Raw genomic sequence first — 24,165 nt, 5'->3', positions numbered from 1 at the left:
GACTTTAAAAATGGTCCACATCAAAAAAAAAAAAAAGAAAGAAATACGCTTTGAACACAGCATTTTCCCCACTGGGGGCAAATACTTCTTCACAGCTGTCACACATTACATTTTCAAAACTGCTGTTGTTAGATGCTCTATTCCTGAATTGCAGGATGATGCACGGAAAATTCCAGTGCAGAGAGGGTTGTTTCTGCCTGAAATGACCAAAAGTGGCCTAAGGAAATGAGAGAAATCAGCTTCTGTTCCTGAGACTGGTTTCTAAATAAATACAGGACACTGGCCCATCTACGACCCATTGTGTACCTTGTGCCAGCCATGAAACTCGAATGTTAGCAAGAACAAGCACATGAGTGACAATAAAACCACCTAAAAAGAAACCACACATTTTTTGCTCTGAGGAAAAATAAACTCAATTTTAAAGTTCAAAGAAAACCAGTTAAAACCCCTCAGAACTGCATTCACATGTTAAAGGTCTCTGATCCCATTAACTTCCTGCATATTTTTTTGTTTGTTTGTTTGTTTTTTGGCCGCACCATGCAGCATGTGGGATCTTAGTTCCCTGACCAGGGATCGAACCCGCGCCCCTTGCAGTGGAAGCATGGAGTCTTAACCACTGGACCACCAGGGAAGTCCCAATCTTCCTGCACATTTAGCTCTGGTCACAGTCCTCTGTACACAGAAGGGAGGAAGCACAGTCCTCTCTCCTCATGTATATCCCAACCTGGTTTGGACACTACGCTCTAAGTGGGCTCATAGTTTATTACGAGGCTCCAGGGTTCCACCGACAAATACCATACGTTAAAGAACTAGTCCTGCAAAGACCCAGTCAAATATTAGTTACCTAACCAGGGGACTACATCGCAGCTCCTGGAGTCTGGCACTCAAGATGCTAAACTGTTCCCCCGCCTCACCTTTCTTATCGCTAAATCATGGATTTGAAAAAACTGCCTCTGCTGACCAGACAGGGCGCATGGTGATGCACAGCACACAGAACACCTTCATTTTGTCCCTGTCTCCCCTGCTCAGCCCTCTCCTGTCTGGAGGACACGCAGAGAAATGTCAGTGGTCTGCTCTTTGCCCAACCCTTTTTGGCCACGTCTCAGGCCAAGATCACCTCAAAAATCTATTCCAGGGGGCTTCCCTGGTGGCGCAGTGGTTGGGAGTCTGCCTGCCGGTGCGGGGGGCGCGGGTTCTAGCCCTGGTCTGGGAGGGTCCCGCGTGCCGCGGTGCAACTGGGCCCGTGAGCCACAGTTGCTGAGTCTGCGCGTCTGGAGCCTGTGCTCTGCAGCGAGGGAGGCCGCGATAGTGGGGGGCCCACGCACCGTGATGAGGGGTGGCCCCCGCTTGCCGCGGCTGGAGAGGGCCCTGGCACGGAAGCGGGGACCCAACACAGCCATAAATAAAATAAATAAATAAAATAAAAAAAAAAAAAAAAAAAAAGAAAGTATAAAATATTAAAAAAAAAAAAAAATCTATTCCAGGGCTAGGCAGGAAGATAAGAGCTGAAATATCACATCATATCTGCTACTATTCCTAGTGTGGGAGGAACTGGAAGAGCTACATGTGAGGTTCCTGGATTATCTACATGGAATGCCCCTTTTAAGAACACTTTAATCAAGAAATTACTGTAAGAATTAAAATGTTAGCATTCAACATGGGCACATATCTTGCCTTTCTTTGATATGCAGAAAATAATTCACAAAATGGCAAACGATGACATTAGAAAAAAGATGGGTTCTTAAAATAGTTAATTAAAAACATGCTTCTATTGTCAGTAATTATATATATCCTTACTACTGCCCCACACTCAAAACCTGGCTCTGTCCTTGTTCCCAGGGAGTTCACAGTCACGAGAAGGGGATAAGAAGGAAAGTGTATAAAGCTCTTTAGGGCTCAGGAGACTGGAACAAACGAGCTTGCGTTGGAAAACTCAGCCTTGCAAATATGCCAATTCTCCCTAAATTATCTATAAATGTCACAGAGACACAGTAAAAATAACAGGATTTTTATATTTGGAATTAAACAAGCATTCTAAAGTTCATATGGAAAAACGAACCAGCTGTAATAGTCAAGGAAATTATGAAAAAGAAGAGTAGTGAGGGGGTAGCAGCACCAACCCCACTGCCCAGAGTAAAACGTATTAAAAAGCTACAAATCTGCTTAATGGTATATATTCAGGATTATCACCAGAATGGAACAGACTGGAAATACGTCTAAGTGCATCCAGGAAACTTAGCAGGAGAAAAAGGTGGTGTTTCAATAAATGGGGTAAAGATGACTTGTTCCATAAGTGGTGTTGGGCAAAGGGTAGCCATCTAGAAAAAAATGAAGTTGGAGCCACACTTCACACCAGGACAAATTCCAGAGAGATTAAACATTTCAAAGTAGAAAATGAAAGCATATATGTGCCAAAAGAAAGTTTGGTGTTTTTTAAAATAATTGTACAATGAAGAAGACCTTTCAAAGGAAAACAGAAATCCCAGAAGCCAAAAGAAACGATCCAACGATTTGACTATGCAAACATTTAAAAAAAATTCTGCATGGCAAATACCACCATGAGCAAAGTCACAAGACAAATGACAAACCTAGAACAAATATTTGCAACTCATACCACAAAGGGCTGATCTCCCTAGTACTTAAAGAGCTCTCTCAGGTGATTCTGAAAAGACCAATGACCATTGGAAAATCAGGCAGTGGCTACCAATAGGAGGTTAATAGAAAAGGAAATAAAAACAGTTCTTAAATATAAAAAAGATGCACAGCCTCTTTGATAAAAGAAATACAAATTAAAACCACAGTGAGAGAATACTTTTTGCTTATCAGATTTGCAAATATCAAAAAGTAGGAGAACCCCTTCTGTTAGCAAGGTTTGGGAGAAACAGCACTTTCTTACTCTCGGTGCTTGTGGGGATAGCCCCGAGGGCATCAGCTAACACAATTTTCCATGCGCATCCTCTTTGACCCAGCAATTCTACTCCCAGGAGTTTATCCTACACAGACACGTGTGCATCATGATGTAAATGTAAAATTATCTGTTGCAGCATTGTGAAAGCAAAAGGTTGGAAGTAAATGAAACCTCCCTCTAGCAGACTAATTAAACAAATGATGGTCCATTATGGAATACTAAGAAGTCAAGACATATGTGGAGGAAGCTCTTCCTACATTCATATGGGAGAATCCCTCGGTCGTATTTCATGAAGAAAAGCAAAATGCAGAAGAGTATACAGAATACTACCATTTGTGCAATAAAAGGAAAAGAAGTGTGTGTGTGTGTGTGTGTGTGTGTGTGTGTGTGTGTAATTGTTTTTGCATAAAATATGTCTGGAAAAATAGTCAAGAAACTGGAAACATCGGTTGAAGGGAAACATTGGTTGATGATGTCTGGGGGAATCTTTTCATGGGAATGTAACCTGTCTTTTAAAAATAAATATAAATATAAGCTATCCAGGAGTTGAGGATGTTTATGATATGTGTAACTATAAAAAATTTACTCTGATAAACCTCAGAGCCTACAAGGGCAACACTGAAGGACAGAACAAGGTCGTAGATTCTGCTGGTTGATGAGAGAACTACTGGCAAATGCAGACACTGCTTCTTGAGCAGAAATGTAAAAGGAAGGAAATGATGCAGCCGCCCTGGAGATTTCAATAAGAGGAATGCAGTTCCAAAAGGCTGAAAGAAGCCACTGTTGAAGGCTGTGGTTTAGCCCTGCTGAAATGGCAGCCCTTTGCTATGACATGAGAACAGAAAAATATTTCCTCAAATAGTCAACAACTCCACCCTTGTGAAAACTCACGGCAACTTAGGCACCAAACCTTCATACTTGTCCATATGACAAGAGAGCATCACAAAATCATACAGATGAGCATATTCTAGAAAGTTCTGCTAAAGCAAAGCACATCTCTCTTTACACATGAAGGACAGATTAAAAGACAACGGCTGGTGTCACTGCTTATACCCATTACTAGCAACGAACTACAAACGGCTTTCAAAACTATGAAGGGTGAAACGTATATTCAGAGTCCTCAGTTTTATTTCATATCAATCTGAAACAGCTAGAAGAAATCAAAAGTTTAAAAATCATCAAAAACACAAAATAAAAAATAAAAATCATCTATATCCTCACAACCCTTACGAAACTATTTTCACTTTTGTTTCCTTTTTACCTGTATCTACTTGAATATAGAGTATTGATACAGTTATAATATTGGTATATCAATATGTAGATATATAGTTTTGTCCTCTGCTTTTTTCACTTTTCCCTGTTTTTACATATAGTTATAATACTAAGTTCTGGATGACTGCACAAAATTCTAACCTGTTTATTAGCTGCAGTTTAGAGAGCAAACATTTATCTGGCACCTTCTATGGACACATTACATAATGTAATTTACCCCTCACAGCAACATGTATTATCAGGACCTCTCTTTACACACCAGGAAACAGTGTCTAAAGATCTAGCAGGCAGTCGACCTTGCATTTGAACTCCACATCTCTGACCTGATACCCACGTTCCTCCCCCTGCATTATACTGCTGCTGCCTCCATCGGGGATCCTTTTGTTCCCAAGGTTTATTACTACAATAAACAATGCTGGTAGAGTATCTTTCCACATCTCGTTTTTACCTTTCTAGAATTTTTTTCATTTTTTTCAACACGGTAAAAAAGTCCAACAAGATGCCTCCTTACCCTTCTCCACTCCCAATTCCTGCTTCTGAAAGACAACTATTTCAACTCTGTTGGTTGTCCCTACTCTCTTATACCTCCCCTAAAACATGCATTTTCTCCGCCACCCCACCCATTCTTTTCAATATTGTTATAGCAACACGTTTGAATTAATTTTCAGCATTTATATTATAACTATGTAAATATCAGTCACAACTAAGTCACACATTGTATTTTTCTTGTAGGACTCTTCATTTTCCCTCAGGTTACCACTTTTATCTTTTCCTCATTAGCTTAGTTTTCTTTGCACCAATCACCAACTTATTTCCAAACTCTAAAGGACCCGTAAGTCACTGGACAGTCAAAGACATCAGACAATCAGCTGTTTTGCTTGATCCTGGAGACACTGCTCAAGGAGCCCTCTACGCCTGCTCCCTGCGGAAGGGCTCCCCTTCCCCCCATCCTGCGAGGCCCCTCTGCCTCTCTCCTGTGTTGTGGACCCCGTGGCCACTATTCCTTGGCTAACTTCCTTCTTTTGGTGGAAGTCGGCTCCCACTAGCTTCTTGAGAAAAAGTAAATTGGAAAAAAAACTTTTTGAGACCAACTCTCCATATCTGAAAATGTCTTTATTTTACCCTCACAGTAGGTTTAGTTTGTCTGGTATATAAGTCCAAGTTAGAAACCCTTTTACCTCAGGATTTTGAAGGCCTTGCTCTACTGTCCTCCAGCTTCTGGTCTGCCATTGAGATCTGGTGTCATTCTGATGCCTGGTCCTTGTGTGTGCTCTATTTCCTTACTCTCTGCAAGTTTTTGGGATCTTGCTTTAGTGCCAGTGTTCCAAAATTTCACAAGAGCCTTGATTAGGTCTTTTTCATTCTCTGGGCTAGGATTTCAGAAGCTCTTTCAATCTGGAGTTTTCAGGTCCTATACTTATGGGATAGCTATTGGGGTACTTCTTTGATAATTTCTTCCCCTTCACTTTCTCTAGCCTCTTTCTGGAACTACGACGATTTGGATATTGGATTTCTTGGACTGATCCCCTAATATCTCTTCCACTTTTCTTTGTTATTTTTGTTGTTACTGTTATTAATAGTAAGTTATAAGGACTTCTTATTCTACCTTCCGGAAGAGATCTTCATTTAATCTTCTAATCTCTTTATTAATCTTCTCCATTTGTGCTCCAAAAGCTCTTCCTGTTCTCTGAACGATGCAATTCTTCTTGCCACAAGGATGTACATCTTCTCTTCCCTCTGAGTATGCTCATGACAGGTTTTCTCCAGTTTACTCTGGTTCCCTCCATTGTGTTTCCTCCCCTTCCTTTCATCTGCTTGCTTTATATCTTTGCCTTTCATGTTCAAGGCTTTCGTTACATGTCCAGCAACTCTTGGTGGTCTGCTCCTATGGCAGGAGAGTTGATGCCCAGCTATCTGTCTACATAGGCCGGGCCTGTCAATCTGCGGGTTCCAGCCGCTCTGTTAGAGAACCCCCAAATAGCAGTCTTTGGGACTTTTCCCTTGGGTAGGTTAGTTTCCCCAGAGGGGAGTCCTTCCATCTCCTTGGGGAACCTGGTCACGGCTGGGACTTTCCACGTGCAGACTCTGTGGCCTGGCGCTTCACTACCACTCTCAATGTGCCAGTCTCCTGCCAGGGCGGAGGCAGAGCAGTCACCTGGTTGTGTGGGATGGGAAGACAATGGGGGACTCTCCACCAGTCTTCGTGGTTTCAGACGTCTTTCACACCCCATTCTCAGGGATGCCTCATTCCTGAGCCTTCAAATCAGCCTGACTCTTGCAGAGTTCTCACTCTGTGGGCTGGGCTTTCAGCTGCCTTTGCTCCTCTAAGTTAGTTTCTACTTGTCCATCTGCTTTCCACTCATCCGCTCCCTTCTCCTCTCCTATTCTCTATGTTCTTGAGAATTTGTGCCTTTTTTCCCCTTATTATCATTTTAGTGAGGATTCAAGAAGAGGTGAAGATAAACATGTGTTCGATCTGCCACTGTTAATCAAGCCTTTTAGCTTTTCTCTTTGTTTAAATGATTTCTTTGTGTTAAATTCATAGCAGTGGAATCAACATTTTTGCTCCTTTATTTATGATCTGTGTCTTTATGTATTTGCTTAGTAAACATTTATGGAGCACATAGTGTGTGCTGGACATGATCCTGGGCAGTGAGGACACATGGCAGAGAGAAACAACAAGGACTAGGGAGTCAGACAGACCAGGGTCCAACCTCAGTTCTTACAGCTCTGCACCTTTGGGCAAGTCAATTCACCTTGTTGAGTTGCATTTACTTATTAGTTAAAAACTGGAGGGTAGAGGTGAAGAATAATAACACCCATTTTGCAGGGTTGTTCTAAAGATGAAATAAAATATATTGAAATCACTGAACTTGGTGGATAGCAGCCACTCGAGACAATGGTATTTGTTATTTTTGTTGTTATTGCTGTTAATAGTAAGTTATTTCATAATTTATCATGGAATACCAACTAGTACATAATTTTAATGCAGATGAATGTAAATTCTATAATAGAAGTCCCAGATGCTGTGAGATAACCAACAACTCACTCCGAGTGTGGAGGAGGATACCCAGGAAGGCTTCCTCAAAGAGGTGAAATCTGTGCTCTCTCAAATAAGGAGTCTGTGTAAAGGTATGGAAGGATTCCAGGTAGAAGGAATGACAAGTGTAAGACATAGGCCGGAGAGAACACAGGGTATCAGGAAATGTGGGGTGATTTGATGTGTCGGGAACACAAGGCATGTGGGTGGGAGAGAAGAAGCAAGGCTGATGCTGGACCTCACCCCACAGGTAGCTTAGAGCAGGGGCATGACATGACCAGATTTGTGCTTTAGAAGACAACTTGGTGGCCTGCAAGGTGGTTAGAAGGGTAGAGAACAGATGTGCAGCTATGGGATCAGTCCAAGCAAGACCTGATGATGCCCTGAACTGAGGCAGAAGCAATGGGATGGTGCGGAGAGACAGACTGAGAAGGTTCAGCTGATAGGAGTTAGTGGCTGTGGTCACCATCATACTCCCTCCTCCTGGATACAGGGTGAGTCTGTGTTCCTGAAGTTAGGCGTGGCCATAAGCCCTGCTTTAACCAAAGAAATGGGAAGGAAAATGACTGAGGGTCCCTTCTGGGTAGCAGTGAGTTGTCTCAGCCCTTTTCCCACCTTGGTGGTGGCCATGGAAGCACACATGGAGATGACACCTCCATCAGCTGGGGTCCTAGCGGGAATACAATCAGCAGAGCCCTCCTGCTGGTTAAAGTAAACATGTAGCAGGAGTGAGAAATAAATGTTTGTGGTTTTAAGACACTGAGATTTAGGGGTAATTAGTTACCATGGCATAAACTAGCCTATCTTGACTAATGCCGTGTCCAATTTAATTTCATATTGATCATATTGCCAGATTTTCCTCTGAGTATCCAACAATACTCCATTTTTGAAAGTTTCATTGCTACCAAGGCTGAACATTATTTGGTGTTTATTACTAGTCTTTCCTCTTGTGGAAATTATCTAGTCATATCCTTTACCCACTTATCCACCGAGGTTTTATAGATGTCTAAATATTCTTGTATGAACTTGGTGTACATGATGCCCTTTGTCATTTTTACAACTGGTCTAGCTAATAATGTTAATATGAAAATAGCTACAATAAAGCAGCTATACTTACTGGAGTCTTATACATGCTAAACGGCCTATAAACCGTTTCACATGCTGTCTCTTTTTATTCTCATACTGAACCTATGAAATAAGTGCTCTTATGCCCATTTTACGAATGAGGAAACAGACACTCAGCAAGGTGAAGTGGCCTGGCCAGGAGGGGGCAGAGCTGGAATTTGAGCCCAGGTGGTCTCACCACAGAGCCCGGGCTCCACATCTCCCTGAGCAACAGCTGCTAACTTCTCCCTCTGCCTGGTGCCCCGGCACTCACCTTCCCAATCTTGGGGAAGACCTTCATCCAATCTGACTTTCTCCTCTAGCTTCCTATTTTTTCCCCTTCCTTTCTTTCTCAGCTTTGGTTACCACACTCATTTTTTTCCCCCTCAGTTTCTATGAGCTGACTTCTTTTCTGACCCTACTACTGAAAACTCACCCTCAAAAATCCCTGATTCTGGGACTTCCCTGGCGGTCCCGTGGTTAAGACTCCGTGCTTCCAATGAAGGGGACGCGGGATCGATCCCTGGTTGGGGAACTACGATCCCACATGCCGCACGGTGCAGCCAAAAGATTTTTTAAAAAATCCCTGATTCTTCCTGGCCGAGCTCCAAGGCCTTTGGTCAGCCCTCATTCTTCCTCACTCTCTGTGGTTTCTGACACTGTCTCCTGCCACGCCTTCCTTCTCTGGCTTCTATGGCAGCCAGGGCTCCTGGTTCTCCTCTAACCTTTCTGACTGCTTATCTCTGGCTTGCTCACCGGCTCTTCCTCCCACCCTCACCTGCCACAGCCATCGGTCCTCAGCTCTCTCTGCCCCTCTGTCTTTCTCTCCCCTGCCGGCAGCCGCTCTGGGATCTGCATGTCGGGCCTTAAGCTCACACCCAAGCCACACTGTTGCCACATTTGCACCTGGGCACAGGTACAACCCACAGACTGCCCCAAACTAAACAGCTTTCCCCAAGAAAGCAGCTTCCCTACTGGACTTCTCTATTTCTGTCAATGATTCTATTCTTCTCTCAACTGCTCAGTAACCTCTGCATTTTCTGTGACTCAGCCCTTCCCGCCAATGCCCAAGGCCATTCCATTATCCACCAACATTTGATTGATTGATGCCATTGATTCTACCTTGAAAGGCATCTGGAATTTGTCCCGCCCTTCCCTTTCCTACCACCACTAGTGCTCGTGGGATCAAGTCCAAACACCTCCTTTCTGGGAATTTGAGACTCCATGTGATCTGACCTCCTTTTTCTCCCCTGAAGACCTGGGGCTCTCTGCTGTAATCAGACAGCTCTTGTCACACCAGATCATGGCATAGGGGGAAGCAGCTATGGAGACTAGGCCAGTGATGGGGCCAAAGCACACTAGCAAACAAAATCAAGGGCACAGTGAACAAAGGGCAGAGAGGGCGGCAGGTCCAAAGGCTATACAAAGAGCACCAAGGAGATGTTTGGGAATTGCAAGAGAGATGGTCAAAGTCCAGCCAAATGAAGATCCTGGAACTGGGGCGACAGGAGCAGAGGGGCTGTGGGGTCAGGGCACAGCAGTGACAATGAGGAGACATGCCAAGTCAGTGAGGACTCCATCATCTTGTTACACAGGCCAGCTGGCTGGGAGGCTAGCAGGACAAGGGGAGAGATGTGGGTGGGTGAAGAGTGCTGGCCCAGAGAGCAAAGTCGGTTTTCTACCGGAAGCACTTGCTTAAAGGATGGATTTCACTGGCTCATGCTCACACCAACCTCTCTGTCTTCTCTTCTTTCCAAACCAACTCATCTTTCAGGATCACACAAGACCTCAACATCCAAGCCACCATAGTACCACCTCCCTCTTTCTCTAAACTCCTTTACCACTTACCTGAATTACTCATTCTGACACTTAATCACCTGGGTTCCTACCAAAACTACCTAAAAACATTAGGGTGCACTGACTCTGTGCAAAGCAGCAGCCATAGAGAATAAAGAAAATTTTAAGATGGTGTCTGTCCTTAAGCCTCTCAGAATACAGAAGAGAGATACACACATGGAAAGATATCATTTACATCCCTGTTGTTAGGTAGGCGCCAAAGGGACCGAAGAGGAGTGAAAGTCAGAGAATGCTGGAAGAACTAGGATGTGGGGAGGCCTTGAGGGATGAAGAGGACTTTGACGCACAGAGGAGGTGGAAATACGAGAAAAAGGGTTCTGTGTGTATGGGAGGGGACGAGTGTGGTATACACACAGAGAACAGACAGGAAAAGCAGGTTACTAAATATTAACTAACTTTAAAAAATACATATTTATGTATTCACTGAGAAGAATCATCCTTTATTGACATGCTAAGGAAGAAAAGTCTGTAGTCTTATGGCTTGGCAGATTTCAAGTTTAAAAAACATACATGGGGAATTCCCTGGTGGTCCAGTGGTTAAGACTCGGCTCTTTCACTGCCGTGGGCCCAGGGTTCGATCCCTGGTCAGGGAACTAAGATCCCACAAGCCGTGTAGCGTGGCCAAAAAAAAAGAAAGGACAAGAAAAAGAAATTAAAAAAAAAAAAACATGGAGTTTCTCACTTCATATTAATAAGGAATTACTGTTCAAGCTTTTGTTATCTGGCTGAAAACACTAGTTCTGGAGAATTTGGTGCCACATGTCAACAGGAAAGTCAGGTTGGTTGGCAATGGCATTAGTACTCAGTGGAAACATGGAAAAACACACAACCTGCTGCTTCTTGTGGACCTCTCTGTTCCCACAAGGCCAGAGATGGTTTGGGATCAACCACTGACCTCCAGGCTAGGAGGTTTCCCAAATGCTCTGGATTATAGACTCTTAACGTCTACCTCAGAAATTAAGCCCTCCAACTTGACGCCAAGGCATCCTCGCTGACCGAGAGCCCTCACTCTATGATTAGAAACGACATGGGGTGGAGATTTAGGGTGGTTCACAAGCTGCCACAAGGGCTGACTCATTTCCAGGGCTTGTGGTGACACTGCACCGCAGGCAGCCGCCTTGGGCAGAGGAAGTGCTTGCTCTGAGGAGGACACAGCCCTTGAGAGAGGGCACTGCTCAGCCTGGCAGACAGTTACTTGGGGTGGTAACAGGGATGGCATCTCATCCAATTATGTGAAACATCAATTCGTTAAGGATTACAGCTTTCTGTACGAGTAAAAGCTTCGCTTCCTAGAATTTCACGGAGGGGTAGATTTCCTTAGAAATCCAGGAAGATGCTTTCCTTGAGTTAACCACCAAGCAGATTCTGATCCTAAAACCCAGTCCCCCCCAACAGACTCCATTTGCACAGAAGGTATCCTCGAGGCTGCTGCAGAGAACTGGGGGCTTCCAAAACTGGTCGCTTTACACACCGCTGCTTCAGACAAAGATGAAGTAAAACTGTAGTCAGCTCTTAACCCTCTACACCGCTGGATGGCAACAGGGGCAGTTAGAGTTTAGAAATCATATTTATTAACCCTCTAGAACACACTTTCAAAGTCAAGTTGTTGTCTTAATTATACGTTACTAGTAAAGCATATACTGCTTTGTAGTATCGAGCGTACTGTCATAGTGAAGGGAGCCGTGCCGTGGAGCAGGCAGACAAAAGGATTAGTTTGACATCGAGCCTAGTCTGGGAAAGACTGAAAGAGAGGGTGACTTGGCAATGGGACCGGCCTTGCACGGAGCAGAGGCCCACTTGCCCATCCATATGTGCTGGGTTTGACACTGTTGTGATGGAATCAGCTGTAGCACATGCTTCTTTTGCCTTTTTGAAGGCATGGTAGAGCCCTGAAGAAGAAACTCAGGCATGATGAACAGGGGAATAGGTTGGTCATACGTTTTTGGAAACTGAAATTGACTTCTTTAAGGAGTGCATGGCACGTGGGAGATGTGCTGCCTTCCATCTGAACTAAATCAAAGAAGTCTTGAATATTCTGGATTTGGAAGCTTTTAGATCTTTCAGCAATTCCTGCATGAAGGCACAGAGTCTCTAACAAGAAGCTACAACCTGTACCAAGGTTAGAGAAAGTGGATGAATTTCTCCACAGGCTCAGCTTGCTCATCTTAATTCAATACAAGAGGCCTCAAAGATGGTAGCACTTTCCTCCTGGCCTCTTGGATAAGTGACCTGCTAGGGCAGAGACAGTACAGGTGGGCAACATCCAAGAGTTAAATTAAACCTGACCACTGGCGAACTGAACACCTACCCCTAATGCATACCCCCTTATAAAAACCTCACCATCTGATGGCAGAAGACAGTAACAGAGGGTGGCCAACGCATCCCCGTTTGTCTGGTACTTCCCTGGTTTTAGCATCGAAAGTTCCATATTCTGGGAAACCTATCAGTCCTGGGAAAACCGGGACGTTTGGTCAGTCTAGTAACAGAGGACAGTAGCCAAGGTTTAACAACTCAACTTTCTCACCTTGACCGCTTTGGTTTGGGCCATGTCATCAGAAACAAGCAATTTTAAGATGAAGTCACCTGAGAACGTGTCCTCACTGAAGCTAACCATCAATAATCAGTCTCAACAGAGATGATTTTGAGTCTTTCATCCTTCAAGAACTCTCTTGTAATGTAAGTTTCCCAAAAATGTGCTTGAAGGTCTGGTGCCTACATAATAAGCCCACCAGAGCACTACAGATCCACTTATCAATTGTTAATGGTTTACCACAAGCATCTAAGGAAATATTTACACAGTTCTTAAAATGGGTAAAATCAGGTCAAGAGAATTAAGACTCTTGGCAATTAGGAGATTATCCTATAAAAAGGACAAAGCTTTAGTGTTCAGCCAAGGAGGAAAGGATCTAAATCTGATTTGGAATGTCTCTGGGAACAAGAGGGAATTAAGAATTTAAGCCCAAGATAATCAAATTCTTTTCAACTTTAACTCACTATAAATAAGCAGTGCTGGCTCCAGAATTTCTACCCAGGAGGGGCCTAGGGGTGACAATCTGACTGGAAGGGGACATGTGAAGCTGCTTTTGCATGGTGTTTTATTTAAGACTGAGAAAACACCAATTGTCTATATCCAAGACCCTTGCCCTAGCTTCCCCTGTGATGCTGCCACTGCAAATAGACAGTAAAATAAAAAGGAGGCAAGGAAGGAAATGGGAAGGGGAGTAGGAGTTTATATACGGAGTCCTTTGCCCTTTAGATTTGGAAAATAATTCCATATACCGCAGTATCAGAGAGATCTGAATTAGTGCTTTTCTGTTGAGTGCTTCTAATTATTTAATATGTCCTTGGTACATGAGGACAAAAATAGTGTATCTTGCATATATATATATATAGTATTTTTATATATAGAACCAGGCTTTTATTTGGGGTACATATAAGAAAAATGAATATTACTGTTAGGAGGGGAATGTGTACGACTGCAACAGAGAGGGAATTGGTATTGCTTGAGAGAAGAAATAATTAGGAAGCACAGTTGTGCAGAAACCAATAACATTTTTTGTTTTTGTTTTTGTTTTTTGGTTGTGTCGTGTGGCATGCAGGATCTTAGTTCCCCAACCAGGGGTCGAACCCACACTCCCTGCAGTGGAAGCTTGGAGTCTTAACCACTGGACTGCCAGGGAAAAATCCCTAAAAATTTTGTTCACAATGAAAAAGTTTTTAAAAATGACCTTTTAAAAATACCTCCCAACAATGGAGTCTCAGAGAAGTAGATCTTCAAATGTTCATTAACCAAGACTAACGGAGGACCACTGGCAGGAAACTAAAAATATGGACTAATTATGATGAGAACAACATTTCAATAGGATTCTTGTTTGGAGTGTGTACTCTTGGTGAGTGAGGAGAGAAACAGAAAAAAACCACAGAAGATGAACCCATTACGATCCATGGAAAGGTCATGGGGTTTCTGCCATTCTCTTATGAGTGTCTGAAGCAGCTTCAAAGAGGAAATGCTCAGAAAGGGCACCATGGCATAGGTGAGTCAACTACTATTTTTGACTTGGTGTTGGAATGGGTGTGACCCTCTTCTTCAAGTTTCAGGTATCTCTCAAACTCACAGAGAATAATAACATCCAGTTCTTATTAATACAGGTGGCAGCTGGTTGCAGAAGAAACCCATTACCTTTTTGTCTCTGGGGAAGAAAGGACCCACAAACATGTGGCTGAGGTTTTGATCACACTGCTTCCCTTCTCCAGACCCTGTAGGGACTCACAGATGTCTCTTGCATCCAATAAAAACACCTCAGCTATCCGCTTTCAGGCTTGTCTATTAGCTAAGTGCTCCATCACATTCCTCCTAAATGCCTTCATCTTCAGCTATACCACGACCCATACTGACAGGCCTGCTAATGAATGAAAAAGCAGAAGCCTGGCTTCCCACAGGGAATATATACATTTTAATAGCAGGCTTCCAGAGATGGGGCACCTGCTTCCTGCCTTCGTTTTCTAACCAGGACCTGGTGATGGAAAATACAAGGGAAGGGCAGAGGCTGCCAACTGCCTTTCTGCATAGACCTGGGGTTGCCCTGACTTAATTTAAGACCAAACAACCAATCTATCTTCTTTCAGAGACAGCATGGTGACTTCCTAATAAACAAAACTTGATCAGAGCCGAAGGTACACCTGATTCCCTGGAGCACCCCTGAGCAGCACTGATTGCATAAGCTGGAAACAGTGTGGTTTCTTTCGCCTGAGCACGTGGCAGTCACCAAAATGGGAACATCCCTCATCTACACCTGTCTATGGAAAACGAGAGACAGAACGGCATTATACTTAAAGATTTGGCATTGCTAGGAATTCTGTTCTGTCTGGTCAAGAGTATGGCTCTTGATTTAGGGGTACATATACTCCACTGATGAAGAAAAGAGACAGACACAGATCCCTAAAGAACAAGATGAAATGTGCTAAATGGACACAGAAGCTACATGCTGGGGAAACATGGGTAGGAAGATGGAAGAGGGTCTCATTCTGGCTGAAGAGGAGTTGGAGGAGGTCAGGCAAAGTTTCTCAGAATTGAAGTTATTTAAAGTTTTTCTTACAGGGTAAGGAGTTATCTTGGTGGAGAGAGAAAGAAGGGATCTGGGGGAGCGAGGGATGAAAACCTAAGGGGCAGGCACTTAACGGGCAATGGGAGAATGCCATGAGTGGTAAGGCAAGTCAGGTAGGCTGGGGTCACACTGTAGCACCCTGGGTGCTGGCCTGCTTGAAGAACCCAATTCAAGTGGTATTGTGACAGAGTGGGGCAGAGGCAGGGAGGTGACTCGGGACACTCCTGTAAAGCACAAGGGAGTGGCAGTTACACAGGTGAATATATATGCAAAAGGCCCCGCGCTGTATACTTAAGGTTTGTGTATTTTAATATATGTAAATGATAGCTCAAAAAAGTCCTTAAAAAAAACAAAAGCCCATGGGATCCAGTGTCTCCTTGTCTTAGAGCAAGGGGAGCGGGAATAGTTAGGAGAGGGCAGATACACAAGAAAATCCTTCTCTTTGGGTTCTTGCCCTTACCTTGTAGCCAGGGCTCTCCAACCCCAGGGTCCTTCCCGCAGGAAACTCTTCCGGTGCTTGGTGACAATGCAGTGGTCCTAGACCCAGAGGATGTTAGTGCTGAAAGGGTACTGCAGGAAAGCTACCTGTTTCATTTTATTATTTTATTATTTTAATTTTAATTTTTTTTCTGGCTTAAGTAGCAGAAATTATTTCTCACAATTTTAGAGGCTGGAAGTCCAAGATCAAGGTGTAAGCCAATCTGATTCCTGGTGAGAGCTCTTTTCCTGGCTTGTAGAAGGCCACCTTCTTGCTGTGTCCTTATATGGTAGAGACAGAGCACTGGTATCTCTTCCTTTTCTTACAAGGGCACTAATCCTATCATGAAGGCCTCACCCATATGACCTCATTTAACCCATATTATCTCTCAGAGGTCCCATCTCCAAATATCATCACATCAGGAGTTAGGGACTCAACATATGAATTTGGGGAGGGACACAATTCAGTCCATAGCACAACCCATTTCCCAAGCCATGCTGGGATGGTTCAATGTGAGTTAGAATGGGAAAAGAGGTAGTATACACAGCCAGAATAATGGGGTCAATCAGCCCTGTTTTTTTCATGCATTACAGTTAAAGAATTACTATCAGAAACACTCAACCTTTTCTTCATGGCTTAAAACTAGAGATATGTGTAAAGCACAGCTCTAGAATGTTCCCCTCTTCATGGTTCTGTGACTTCTAGTCACTGAGTCATTCACCCCCAACAAAAAGCTGGGGTTTTAGAAGTCTACGTGGTGTCTGCCGCATGTATAAATAAAAAGAATATTGATGCTGTCTTGGGTAGTACTTTCCTATCATAGCTTCATGATGAGAAGTAGCTTTGTAAGACTGTTTCATTTTATACACAAGGAAACCAAGGATCAGAGGGCCTGTCACTTGGTCCAGGGTTCTCCAGCTAGTTTAGAAGAAGACCTCAGTTTGTATCCTAATCTACATTTCAAATCAAGCCTTTTTCTCTACACCACTGCTGCCAACGGCCATTAGGAAATCTGAATGGTTGACAGAATTCTGACGCTGTTAAAAATCAAATATTAGAAGATATGTAGGAGCATGGATAAATGTCCACGGTATACCAAGTGCTTTGTTTTGTTTTAATTTTTTGACTGCGCCACAAGGCATGTGGGATCTCAGTCAGTTCCCCCGCAGGGGATCGAACCTGCACCCCCTGGATTGGAAGTGCAGACTCTTAATCACTGGACCGCCAGGGAAGTTCCCAGGGAACACAAAGTGTTAAAGCAGGTTACCAAATGCTATATATGCCCCTGACTTTGTTGGGGGAAAGTATCTGCAGCAGAAAAAAACCCACAGGGGTGATGACCAAAGTAGTAATGATATGAATCTCTGAGGAGGAGACTTACAGATGATTTTTGTATGTTTCACTTTATTCTCCATTTAAAAAAATGAATATGCATTAAATTTTTTATTCGGGAAAAAACGGAGATCTGTATCATCATCTACATTTTCTCATAATACTGATTTGAGCTTTTAGTTTGCTTGTTTCACTAAAAGCAAACACTTCTTGAGAACAAAAAAACGGAATTGCTAGGTAAATACTGATCTGTTGCTAAGTGAACAAGAGACATATCATCCCATCTTAGAAAAGTTTTCGTCCAGACATTAAAAGGTTCACTTCTAATGTATCTTTGGATAGGTGATCTCAAAACAGATTTAAAAACTGACTTCAGTGCTGAAAGGAGGGAAAAAAAATCCCTATTCTCCTAACAGGTTTTCGATGTTCACCTTTCACCGACTTTTTTTTCTACACCAGAACAGCAAGAGACTATGTCCTGATTCCGGACATAAGTCATAATAACTGGCCACTTTCAGTCGGGGTTACTGAGTAACACCATTAACTTGTAAATCAATTAACTGACATTTCTAGCCTAGATGATTGTTTGTGAAGGCTGCAGACAGGCTTCCTCTGGGAAAAAAAAATCTTCAAAGTCCCAGGAGAAGCACTTTTACCCATAACAGATATGTTTCCTGCCCTCAGCTTCAAATATATGGAAGGCTGTTACAAACACGCCACACAGAGAAAGAACATCAAGGCCACTGGCTTCCGACAGTAATTAAAATAGAAAGAGGGTCATGCAGGAATCGGAAGGCCACTCTGGGGCCAGTCCTGCTAGAGACTCTTGTCGTGGGCTGGCCCCTCACTGCTCTCGGCTTCCTCTCTCTCACCTGCACCCTGAGAAAGGTCTCTGTCCCCCTCCCTGTGGATAGGAAGGAAGCCAGCTCTGGGGTCACAGACTTGGGTCCAGTCTCCGCCTCTGCTACTCCTCATTTCCCCATCCTTAAAATGAGAGGAAAAATGAATCCAACCTCAAAGTTGTTAAGAGGATTAAATGGCATAATGCCTATGAGAGATACTCAAAATTTTAAATGCAGTAATGTGGATGAGAGAGTAACAGGAAAATATTTTGGTGATATGCTACGTGAACACAGGATATAGTTTTTCGCAAAATTAAGAGTATAAATAAAAAATAAGAACCTAGTTAAAAGATGGAGGGGAAAAGTGAATCCTTTTGCCCTTTAATAATCATTTGTCACGATCAAGTCAGAGAATGTGGGTGTTTGGCATTTAGCTGTTTTAAGTAATGTTCCAACGTGCTCTAGAGGGCTGGTCCTGTGCTCAACAGGACAGGTCTTGGAAGTACATAGTTTCTGGGGAATTGTCACAGCCACCTTCAAACCATAGCTGAGTCCTAAACATGCATCAGTTCTGCCTTTAACCTAGGCTGACCTCCACCCCTCCTTGATTTGTGTTCACCAGGAAGGAGCGTGGCAACTGATTAATGAAGGGGGTGATGGGAGAGGGTGGCCAGAGCCATGAGGTCCAAGGAGACTGTGACCAGGGATGCACTTCCATCACAGGAGGGAGGGTGGGGGCAATCGCAATAGAGGTCACGTAGCGCCAGGACAGTTCCATAGGCTCATTGAGAAAGAGTGCCAGGAAGGGGAAAAAGCAAAGAGAAACTATTGGACTTATGTCTCTGGGTATTTTTCAAAGAAAACAAGAAAAGAGGTTAAGAAAAACCCCTGCCAATATCAGCTTTTTTTTTTTTTTTAAACACTTTGAACAATTAGTGTGGAATCAAACCTTACGTGATGTTTATCCAGAGCCTGGACAGGAGCAACCTTCCCAGGGCTTCCTCTAATTACTTAGGAACCAATGCTGGGTGGAAATGTGTATTCATCTGCCTATAATCTTGTAGCTCTTTTAATATCTTGGTTTTCAAAAGCTCTCTACAAAGAGAAGACCTGGGAACTGGGTCTAACTGGGTCCCACTCAATCTGAAATCGGGTGCAAATGTTCCTTGCCAGATGAGTGAATTATCTAAATTAAGTATGGAAGAAAAATGCTGGACAATTTTGAAAACATACCGATTCTGTGTACGCTCCTCAGAGAGGAGAGTTTTCAATGCAAACACTGCTTGCTAAGAACAGCACGTCCTTGATAATGGTTGTGGAGCCTACTGTAATGTAAAGTCCCTTCAGCAGGGGCGGGTCCAAATTTACTATGATGACATTTATATGGTACATGTCAGTCCACAGGTGTTAGGCAATATGACGGAGTTATAAGTCTCTCTCGACTTGATAGCAACTTTTTGGAGTCATGGCATTATTGTTACAACTACGAGCAAACTGTACACAAACACCCAAAACACCTGCAGCCCACAGTTCTTCACCCGTGGGTAACAGCACATGAAAATGAACTAGACAACCAAAGAGGACAAAGCAGAGCGCAAACTCTCAGGTGTCTCTGCTGCCCATCTGCTCTTAGAAGGGAATCATTCACCCAACAGAGGGGGTGAGAGGTTATACCGGGATAGAGGGAAGAGCTTCTGCTACTGTCCATTGAGTATTACAAACTTTGTTAGGTGCTCCGGGGACACGGTTGGGATAAGACAGCTCTCCGAGCAGCGTCCATCTGAAAAGGCACACTTGGCAGAGTGGACTAAGCTTGAAGAGGCACAAACAAGGTGAAGCAGCAATGACGAGGAAGGAGGAAGGAACTAAGACCCCAGAGAGTGTGGACTGCTTCACGTGAGAGGCTTGTCCCAAGCGCTGCAGGAAGATGGAGTTATTCAGAAGACATCAACAGGGGAAGATTTCACAACGCATCTCCTGAAAACAGCACGTGTGATGTGAAATGCAGATACCCTTTGTTTTACAACTACGGTTTCCTCTATCAGAAGCAGTGCTCACCCCTGCCACCCCCAAAACACAGACCTGGGGCTTCTGCAGGGAAATCTGGTTCACTTGCAATGAAAACCCTCTCTTTAAGTGGATTCTCTTAGTTAATGCTCAGTATATTTTTCAATAAGGCAGAGGGCCAGTACCCAATGAATGAGCGTGTGCTTCTTTTGCTCATTAATTATTTTGGGTCAGGATGATTTCTCTGTCTTAGAACTGGCAACAGAGGATTTGATAAAGGGCTAGAATATTGTCTAAGCTTTCTGTATCTACCTAAAATGACAACTGTTTTCTGCAAAGTCCTTGTCATGGATGATGACACCACACCGTGGAGGAAGGGATGTTTCCAGGCAACAAAGATCTGAGGCTGTCTCCTACCCGCCAGGATTCGAACGCCAGGCTCCTATGGAGACGGTGGCTACTTTAACACCAATGACACTATTTTACATGGATGCCTTGAGGACACATTGTGAGAAGGTTCTTCTCTGAACACTGCAAAGACAGATGAGCAGGCGGGTGTACAGGTGGGTTTGAGGTCTACTCACTCTTTGGTCAGAAGAGGACAGGACTTGAGCAGGAAGCACGAGAGCCCCGAGTCCTGGAAGTAGAGTTCAGGCGGGGCCGTGGGGCTCTTCAGGTTCAAACACCGGACAATCACATACAGCACAGCAGCCACTGCGGCCAGCTTCACCCCGTCAAACACGGCCGGGAGCTCGGGGGTCTCCAGCATGGCATTCATCTTGATCTGGGGAGCAGGGGTACAGGCAGGTTTAGAAGCACGTGGGGAGGGGAGGAGCCCACCACACAGAGACAAAGCCAGCGATCACCTGTCACGATCCAGATGTGCCCGCAGAACCCACCCTGGCCGATTCCCATCGGTGCCTTACAAGTGCCAACAGACTGGCAACAACCCAGATCACGAACAGTCCTGAGCACTAATAAACTGGGCTGGGTGGTGTTTTTTTTTAATGTAATGAACGTTTATTTCTAAGATGAGAGAATTGGAAAATGCTGAGAATAGCGTCCTGTTGAGAGCAGGAGAAAGGAGTCCAGTCGGAGAGGTACAAGGGGGGCCAGGAGGAGAGTTTTGATTTCTGTTACCAGGCAACATTGAATCTCTCTGCAGACTTAACCTGCACCTGGAGCACCAGCTGCACGTGAGGTGCTGTGTTTACAGCCTTGGACAGAGACGTGAGATGGGACTGCTGCTGCCACCAGGTGAGGCTGTACTGCCTGCTGGCCTCTCACCTCTGTTTTCAGAGCAGGAAGGGCCTGATTCAGCCACCTGCTCCTTTGGAGGCAGCCCTGGTGCTGGAGCCAAGTTCAGGCTCAGCCCAGGTCGCAGTGGTTCTTGCTCCTGGGAGTTGTAGGCAGTGTGAAATGGAACTTGGCCACATTTTTCCCCACCGAAGGCAACTGACTATAGCCGTTAGTCCAAAATTGGGCTAAAAGTGGACCAAATTCAACTGCTAGACCAAAATTAAAAACTGGAGTACGGAAAACGTACATGCATATCTGGCTTTTCATCTTCTCAGGTAGCTTTATTTTGTACACAGAACACACACACACACACCACTCCAAACATAAAAAACCAAACATCAACAGCAACAAAACTCCATCCTCTTCCTTGCTGCAAGGCAGGAAAACAGAACATCAGCTGTTACCTTAAAAATCAGGGAAACCACAAGCTAACAAAAAGGAGAAAACGGTAACTCTGGCAGCCAAGGTAGCTATGGCAACAGCTTCCCCTGGAATGGTTTCAAGTAGCCTCTGCTAAAAACAGCATGAGAACTCTGGTGGCCAACGGTGCAGACAGAAGAGGCAAGACAAAACAATCTCTCAAAAACGTGTTTGGGGCATAACCGAAGGAACTCATTTGAGACCTACAGTCAGGCCAGAGAGGTCTCAGAAGGCCTTTTCTAAAATCGAGGTGATTTTGGCAAATACAGGACCCAAACACACTGTAGACGATCTCTGGCAGGGGTTCCAACTCAGTGAGGAAAGGCAATCAAAGATCCCACAAGTATCATATGATATCACTCATATGTGGAGTCTAATTTAAAAAAAAGAAACAAATGAACTTGTTTACAAAACAGAAACAGACTTACAGATATTGAGAACAAATGATGGTTACCAAAGGGGAAAAGTGCGGGGGTGGGGGGAGAATAAATCAAAAGCTTAGGATGAACACACACACACCATTATATATAACACAGATAACCAGCAAGGACCTCCTGTACAGCACAGGGAGCTCTAGTCAGTATTCTGTGATAACCTATATGAGAAAAGAATCTAAAAAAGAATGAATATATGTATATGAATAACTGAATCACTTTGCTGTAAACCTGAAACTAACATAACATTGTAAATCAACTATACCCCAATTAAAAACCAAAAAAGATCCCAGCTCCTTAACTCACCATCAGGGCAAGAAAATAATTTTTTAAAATTTATCTGGCATGATTTAGAATCAAGGCTGGACCTCAGAATATACTTTTCAGCTGCATCAACCTTTGACCTTTTATGAGCTGACACTTTCCTTAAAACTTAACTTCTGGGGACATGTCACCTCACTCCTAGGGCCATGTTCCCCAAAGGCTGTTCCCCAAACCCTTAAAACAAGGATTCTTTTAACTTGGGGTCTGTAGGTCCCCTATGGAATTCTAAGGTCCAGGAACTCCCTGAAATTATACATGAAAGTGTGTGTGTCTGTAAGTTTTCTGGGAAGAGGGTCTGCAGATTTAATCAGATTCTTCAAGGGGCCTGTGACCTAAAAAGTACACAGCACCGCACTCAAAGATGCTCCAGGGGTTCCACCTGTGGCCCCTGTCCCTCATCTCTCCAAAGCCCTGCCACCTATGCCAGTCAAACCGACGAGAAACAAACAACCAAGAAGACACAGCTTGTTAATAGGGATTTAAAAAAAAAATTATTTTATTGAAGTATAGTTGATTTACAATGTTGTGTTAATTTTAATAGGAATTTTTAAGTGTAGTTAGTGGAGGGCCAAAACCAAAACCTAGCAGGAATTCCAGTTTCTCTGACATGATGCTGGTGATATGGAACTGAAACAGACATCCTTCTTGTCCCCTTGGTTGCAAAGAGAGGAGAGGAATGCATTGGATGGCTTGACCAGTTTCCTGGCTGGTCTAGAGTAGACTTATTGAATTAAAAACGTACAAGAAGTCCCTCTGTCCCCACTTCCACTCACTACTTACTAATGTCAGGGAAGGTGGGGAGAAGAAGCAAAAATAAGAGTCTCGCCAATACGTACCTACGTCACCAGTTCCTCTCTACTGCGAATATGAACTGTTCTTGAAAAGCTGTACAGCTGGGCCGGTCAGGTCAGATCTCATTCGATTTAACCTAAAAGCTGAAAAGATTGGATGGTGATGTTTTAAAGGCTGAGAAAGAAGCAATTTAATTGAAATATAAGCGTAGTCTAAGTTTTTCTGCATTTAAAGTCTTTAGGGAAAAAGACAATTTCTTTAATTAACACATGTGACGCACTCTTGGCTGTTTGGACAGACCTGCTGGTGAAGCCTCTGTGAATCCACAGACTGACGGGCTCTCTGTGGTTTCCAGGACAAGTTATCTGTTGCGTTCAAAACTCTGGCTAACGCAAACTCACACTGCTTTTATCCTTTATCTTGTAACATAATCTTCAGAAACACCTGACAGGTACCATCTCTGTGTGACCAATGAAATAACTTAGTCAGGTTTAGGTCAAGACAGCAGGCAGTTGACTTGTTCCATCTCTCCCAAATATACAGCAACGACAGAAAAAAATATGAGCTGAGAAAAGTAAAAGGGCACAGATGGGTTCAAAAACACAGTTCCAGAAACAGAACAGAACTGAAAGTAATGAGTGGGGAGCCGTAACACCTACCAGATCTGGTCCATACTGGGGGCTGGAGGCTGGCTACTCAGGGCCATCCGGAGCTAAAAGTGCTCACCGTGAGATGGGGAACCAGAGTCAGGACCACTGGGCTAAAGATCTGTGGCTTCGAAAGCAGCAGAGGAAACACAAGAGAGAAAGGGGTGGGGGAGGGACAGCCAGTGTTTATATAGCACTATCTATGTGCCAAGCTCTGCTCTTCATACTTTACCCATCCTAACGCTATTAACTGTACCTCTGAGGTAGGTACTATTATTATCCCCATTTTACAGATGACGAAACT

General features: G+C 43.8%; 1 protein-coding gene across 5 annotated transcripts in view; it reads right to left on the bottom strand.

Annotated features, from left to right (window-relative positions):
• Positions 1-24,165, bottom strand: part of ABHD2 (abhydrolase domain containing 2, acylglycerol lipase) — a 107,544-nt gene that overhangs the window by 59,822 nt on the left and 23,557 nt on the right. For 3 of the 5 annotated variants that reach the window (XM_082450939.1, XM_082450941.1, XM_082450942.1), the window contains 2 exons: positions 23,259-23,357; positions 20,530-20,729 (listed from right to left, as the gene is read on the bottom strand). In XM_082450939.1, the coding sequence (XP_082307065.1) occupies positions 20,530-20,723 (194 nt within the window). In that variant the 5' untranslated portion in view covers positions 20,724-20,729; positions 23,259-23,357. Of the gene's footprint in view, positions 1-20,529; positions 20,730-23,258; positions 23,358-23,514; positions 23,675-24,165 lie in introns of all 5 variants that reach the window. The other 2 variants (XM_082450940.1, XM_082450943.1) reach the window with 2 other exon arrangements.

The sequence above is a fragment of the Balaenoptera physalus genome (assembly GCF_965194825.1).
Source record: "Balaenoptera physalus genome assembly, chromosome: 2".
In the NCBI taxonomy this organism is placed as follows: Eukaryota; Metazoa; Chordata; class Mammalia; order Artiodactyla; family Balaenopteridae; genus Balaenoptera; species Balaenoptera physalus.
Note: the sequence above shows the minus strand (reverse complement) of the source record. Positions and strands in the feature narration are given on the sequence as shown.